We start from the raw sequence: 6,552 nt of genomic DNA, 5'->3' as shown, positions 1-6,552 counted from the left end.
ATTTTATGACATTGACTTGAGTGCTGAAAGGAAATAACGGAGAACCCTCTGTGATTGATGACTTTCTGCAATGTGAGCAAGGTAGAATTTCACTTAAAAAAAAGAGCTGGGAGTGGTGGCTCAGGCCTGTCTTCCCAGCACTCTGGGATTCTGAGGCAGGAGGATGGCAGGCTGAGCCTACCCCAGGAAACAGTGACTTAGTGAGACCCTGTCTCAACATAAAAGATGTAAAAGGGTTGGGGATAAAGTGCAGTGCAAAGACCTTGGGTTAAAACCGCAACACTGAAAAAAAAAAGGAGTAAATTGCCAGGAATTTAGCTCAGTGGTTCTGCTGCCTGCCTCGCAAGCACAAGGTCCCAAGTTCGATCCTCGGTACCCAAAAAAGAAGAGTAAATCTATAGGGACTGACCACCACTGAGAATAGGGAGATTTGAAATTTTTTTTGGTAAATTAAGATGGTACATAATTTTAGGAAATAGAAATGAATATCTATTTCAATTATGTTAATGTAATGGAATCTAGATTTCTTAACCAGCTACTATCACTATTTGTTTAAATTTCTATATTTATTATAGCTGAATATGATTTTTTAAAAGAATGGGGAGACTTAACATTTTCCCCACATGCAGATCTCTGCACATAGGACAAAGACACATTCGAACTGTACAGTTTGTAAGAGTCAAATAAATAAATGCACTTGAAAAAACGGCATGTATTTATAAAACTGGCCTCTGACAGTGGGGTTCAAGATAATAGGGGCTATTTCTAAATCTATATTTGGAATGATCAGCAAATATGTGGGGCAGTCTAGTTGGAGAGTTTGGTTAGAGACACAGGATCTGATCAGCTTTCTCTTATTGACGTTGAACTTGATTTTCTAATTGGCTTTTCATTGTGGGCTCAGATTCATGGAGAGTCTTGGGGGAAGGGGAAATTCTCTTTCAGATAACCTGATGTGAAGATCTGCAATGCATTCATCATCTTAATGAACAGTCATCTGCTTATCCTGGACCTCCTGCCCATCGGAGGCCTGGGGACGTGTCCCTCAGTTGTGGCTATTCAGTGAGCAGATGGTAAGAGGGTTTGTGTTTGTCCCTTCATTTGGGAGGCAAGGGGAAAAGATAGGCCTGAGTGCATCTTGGAAAGGGGTTGGAGGAAAACTGTAGATGAAGGACTTGTCTGTCACATTGTAAAATGTGATATGTCCACACTCATAGTCTAAGAAAACACCAACCTGATGCACAGACTCTCGGACATGCTGCCCTTTCAAAGGTGATGAGACCCACAGGCTGTAATCCTCTCCAATTTTTAAACCTATAAGTGAGAGAAGGTCCCCGGGGGGCTTGGGGAGATTCCCCTTTCTGCTCACAGAGTCCTTACAGATCCCCACTTCCCACTCTGTCTTGTTTCCCACTTCCACCTCCCAGTAGTGTCTCCCACTGGTGAAGATCTGAGCTCCCAACACGGTTGCAGACTGGTCAAATCTTTCTGGGTTGTTGGGTAACTGCTGTCTGCTTCCTCCATATCTCACACTTTTCAGATCCTGAGACAAGACTAGATAGGCACTGGCTGTGGCTGGATCCAGAGTGATCTCTGCTGCAAGAGGAGAAAAAAGTGAATCCTCCTTTGATACTCTTGGGAACCCTCCTATATATGTGGAATTTAAACTAAGTTCTTGGTATTTAGTCCAATTCTTTAAATAGAGCTGGGGATTTAGCTCAGTGGCACCACGCCTGCCTCACGAGCGCAAGGTCCTGAATTCAATCCCCCATACTGCAAAAAAAAAAAGTAACTTAGATGAGTTGTAATGGGGGACAGAGTGTGTTTTATTTTGAACAGAATCTCTGAGATCATTTTGCACTGTTCCACAAAACAATGAGTGAACTTCTAACTGTAAGCAGGAGAGTGTTATGTGGTGATATCCTTTGCTGTAGGTATTCATGTTAACCATGGTTGGCTCTGATGCTTCATTTAGATGGGAAAATATAGGGCCACTTGTCATTTGCTATACTCCTCCTAATGTTCCAAGCAATCGCTAGGCATCTATTTTAATTGCTACAAGTTTTACTTTCTCTAATTTATATAAATAAGAAAACTGAAGTTCATAAAGATTGGGAAACTTCATCAAGGTTACAAATTTATGGGGTATTTGAATAGCGGTTCCTAACCCATATTTGCATTATGCTATATTAAAATATAGTTTCAGGGCCGGGGATTTAGCTCAGTGGTTCCACCGCCTGCCTCAAAAGCAGAAGGTGCCAAGTTTGATTCCCAGTACCAAAAAAAAAAAAAAAAAAATGAAAATATAACTTCATATGTATTAGTGGAATTCCCAGTGACAATCTGACAAAGCACATTGTAAGCCAGTGAGAAGCCTCCTCTCCTGTCCTCTTGGGAGGAGGTCACATGAGAAGCCTCCAGATTTCAGTGACTCTCCAGATAAGATTAAGTGTGTCATCATAAAAATTCATACTTTTATTTATAAACCAAACCCCAACCATAGCTAAGTATCTGTGTGATTGTCTGTCCTTTTAATTTTGCTGAAAATCCTATGAAAGCAAAGACATTTTCAGTTGTATTCATCTGTGTAAGTAGGTTCAGCGCCCCATAATATAACACTGGGCACATAGTAGACATTTACCAAATATTTCTTAAGCCCAAAGCTCATTCAGCTTTCCTTTGAATGCAGATTGTCAACAAGATGAAAGCTGAGAACTAATATTGACCTGTCTTAGCCTTAGCCAGTCTAAACGTCTAGAGCCTTCTACATGGATAGTCTTTGAATGTACCCTCACTGCACCCTGAGTAAATCAGTTTTTATCCTAACAGGAACAGAGCTCAAAATGCAGACACCTCTGCATAAGAAGTATTTGTGCAAATTTAAGGCTGTACAACATCTCTCTCTCTCTCTCTCTCTCTCTCTCTCTCTCTCACACACACACACACACACACACACACACACACACACACACACACACACCAAGGTCCAGGCCTCCTTAGGTAGAAAACAAAGCCAGGCAGAACATTGATCAAATGTCACTGCTTTTGCACTGACACTCTCTGTGCCCCCAATGTGGTGTTTACTGCTGGCTCATGGTACTTAGTGTCAGCTGGTGAACACTTTTGTTAGAAGAAGCTTCCCAGGAGCTCAGTTATGCATCCTTGAATGTACACAAAAGTTAACTTGGGAAATCTCTGTAGGTTTGGCATATCAGTTTGACTTACTGCTGAATTTTCTTAACATCTCCCTCATTCCAGTGACTTGGCACTGACTCAGTTGTGTGGTGGTGGCTTCTGGACATTGAAGCAGCCGTGATTCGCTCCTGTAAGATAGCAGAGACCCTCAGTCTCTCCTGAACACAGACCACGTCACAAGGTCCAACTTGAGAGTCCATCTCGTTCCACCCAACAGCATAAACAAGCTCATCCCCATCTCATAATTTTCTATCGGCATCTGGTCCCCACATCTTACACAACTGGACATAGAATGAAACGTACCTTTCCAAGGCTCCTCTTACTTCCTAAAGATATAAAGGAAAGAAGGTTAGTTTTTGTTCATCCCCATCACATATGTCTATATCCACACATTAGACATAGACATTAGACATAGAATTAGCTCACAGGACCCATTTCCCAGGGTCCTCACACACCTTGAGCAGGAGCTTGTACAGTAGGAAAAAAAAATCAACAGTTCCATCTAGGGACAGTTTTTGGTGAACATGCTATACTTTTCACAGTGACTAGAGAATACTTGATGGTTTTTCTCATATCATTGTTTTGTTGAACCTTTTATTAACAAAGGCTACAAATATTGTTCTCATTATCCAATGCCTCATGGAGCTAGAGATAAGCAAAGGAAAACAGCCTAGTGAGAGCTGAGGCAAAGCCTATGTTTAGTCACAGGTGTTTGTTTGGAAGGCAATAAATTGAATAATAGAATCCTTTGGAATCACCCAGGAAACAGACCTAAATTTGGAATTGGTCACATGGCTTTTGTTTGGAAAGGTCCTGCAGAATGCAGTAGCTGCGACACAGGCAGTAGAACAAACATGGTATGGAAAATACACTCGGCACACAGGACACCTGTGTTCTGCCACATACAGTACTGTCTGTTTGACCAAATACCTTACTGCCATAGATCTGAACTGTTAAGTAAGTGACACTCACTATACACCCACTTAATAGATGACCATCACCTACAGTCTGCATCATATCATCTTTTTCTTCATTAAACAATATTTTTACAATGCTGAGACTGCAGAAGGGCAAGTGTAGAAGAAATCACAATCATCCTGGGTTGGACTAGGATAGGTATTCTGGTTTTTTTTCTCTCCTCCTTCTCAAGACTTTATTGACATAGATGTCAATTCTTTGAGAAAACTAATTTTTGGAAAAAACTTAGTTTTTCAGGTGAAAAAATTAAAATGTACTACCTATATCTTGAAAGGGGCCTACTACATTTTTTCCATTGATTTGTCTAATACTATCATGAATTTTAGCCTCACCTCAAAAGAGTCTAAATTTGAGCTCTGATATGTGCCCTCTATCTGCCCAATCATTTTGCTTAGGTGTCTGACTTGCTGGGTCAGCTTGACTTCATTATCCCGCAGTTTCTTCAAGTTCTCCCTCTCCTCCTTGTCTAGAAGCTGCAGCTGGAGCTGCTCCTCTTCCTTCAGGAACTGGTGCATTTTCATATATTCTGACATGACAACCTGTTTAAAAGTCTTTGTCTCTTCCTGGAGTCACACATGCACACATACACATACACACAAATAATAATAAAGTTAGGAACAGAAACCTCCAGGCCCAACCCATAGATTTCTAATCCTTACAAAGTCCTACAGTTCAACTGTGCCACTCCTGAAACCTGAGGTGTAGCATGCATCTTCTACTGACTAGCTGGGTGAAGAGTCTGAGGGTTTTAAAGGTGTGTGTGCTATAGATACAATAATAAACAAAACCAAAATGTGTATTCCCAGGACTTGTCATTCTCCTGGAAGAATCCAAAAATAAACATGAAAGTACAATAGCTGGTAATCAATACTGTTATTTTAAAAATAAGGCAAAATTGAATAAGGAGAAAATTATGAAAATGTATTTATTCAACAAATATTGACTAATGAAAATAGACATTGGATCACATACTAGAAATAAAAATATACATTACAAATAGTCATTCTTAAAAACTCAAAGTCTATTAGGGGATTCAGATACATTTTTATATCTAATTAAATGTTTGCTTCTTTCCTTTCACTACAAAGCAATATAAATCCAAATCCATGTCTAATTTTAGGCATTTGTTCAGGTATAATTCAAACTACTATTTTGCTTTTATATTCCTTTCTGTTTCTTTTTAATTTGCATTCTCTATTTCCCCCAAACCATTTATGATAATCCTTTTTTAAAATTGATTTCCAGCATATGCTATATGCCTATAAATGTAACTTGTATTTTAAATAAATATAATTAAAGGCATAATGGAGGTATCTTAGGTGCACAAAGAAGGAAAATATAAATCTGTTTGGGATGGGTAAATTTCAGTTGAGACATGAGATTCCAGGGTGGGCAAACAGAGGGTGGCAGCCCATAGCAAGGAAGTGGACAATGCAGGATTAGGGCAGCGGAAAAAAATCCTCTTTCCCCTCTACATCTCACTAGGTATCCTGATTGTCCCCTTTACCCCACAGAATCACATACAAGATCCAAGCTAGGACTGACACTGACCTTACACAGTATCATTCTCTCCTTCTCGTGGGTCAGGACAGCTTGAGCTTCCTTCTTTTTAGGCAAAAGATTTAAGATTTCTTGGAGTTTCTCCTGCAATAGAAACAAACTTTATGGCATATGAGCTAAACACTGGGTCCTGAAGAGATGCTGAAAACCAAGAACTAGAAAATGGCTGGGACTCTAAAGCAAAAGGTAAAAATAAGATCCACACAAGTTTTGCTGTGGTGCTGGTGATGAGCACCCATGATTGTCACTGATGGAGAATATTTGGGACTTAAGGGGTGGAATGTGATTTGTGTTCTAAGATTTATATGAACAGCCCGCCTTACTTTGTGTTGCTCCTCAACCTCACTTGAGAGATGCACTCTGTTTATTCTATGACTTTGAGTTGGCAAAGTAGAGATGCTCTGCTCATCATCAGAGAACACACAAGTGGCTGCCACCATCCTCCGACAGCTGCCTGAGCCATCCTTACTCTGCAGGACCTGAGACCTGAGCTGCCTGCCAATGCTAGCCAGCCTCCCCAGCTGCTCATTGGGCTGGAAGTGAGGCCCCCCTCAAAGTCCTCCAGCATTCAGGGCAAGACAACAGTGTGTTTTGCTCCTCCCAGTTCTTGAGGAGACACATCAGACAAAAGCTGTGCCCACAATCAGTGATCACCGGGCTGCTAAAATAGTCCAAGCAGATGAAGCAAGTGAGTTCTTCCCTCAGATTCTCCATCAAATCTGCTGTAGACATTTTCTCAAGAATGGACATCAGAGCAAGGCTATACTTCTGTTCTGGTGTTAGAGAAATCCTCTCTGTGGTTCTCTTTTGAATAACAAG

The 6,552-nt window shown here is 40.6% G+C and overlaps 1 protein-coding gene across 1 annotated transcript; it reads right to left on the bottom strand.

Annotated features, from left to right (window-relative positions):
* Positions 1–606: 606 nt before the first annotated feature.
* Positions 607–5,892, bottom strand: Triml1 (tripartite motif family like 1). The gene is made up of 5 exons (XM_087216961.1): positions 5,725–5,892; positions 4,506–4,736; positions 3,499–3,521; positions 3,226–3,323; positions 607–1,596 (listed from the first exon to the last, which is right to left on the bottom strand). The coding sequence occupies exons 1-5, from the start codon at positions 5,737–5,739 to the stop codon at positions 1,046–1,048; spliced, it is 918 nt and encodes a 305-aa protein (XP_087073087.1). The 5' UTR covers positions 5,740–5,892; the 3' UTR covers positions 607–1,045.
* Positions 5,893–6,552: the final 660 nt, after the last annotated feature.

The sequence above is a fragment of the Heterocephalus glaber genome, unplaced genomic scaffold (genome assembly GCF_053883595.1).
Source record: "Heterocephalus glaber isolate CG9 unplaced genomic scaffold, H.glaber_assembly_v1.0 deba00001461, whole genome shotgun sequence".
In the NCBI taxonomy this organism is placed as follows: domain Eukaryota; kingdom Metazoa; phylum Chordata; class Mammalia; order Rodentia; family Bathyergidae; genus Heterocephalus; species Heterocephalus glaber.
This window is presented reverse-complemented; position numbering and strand designations above follow the sequence as displayed.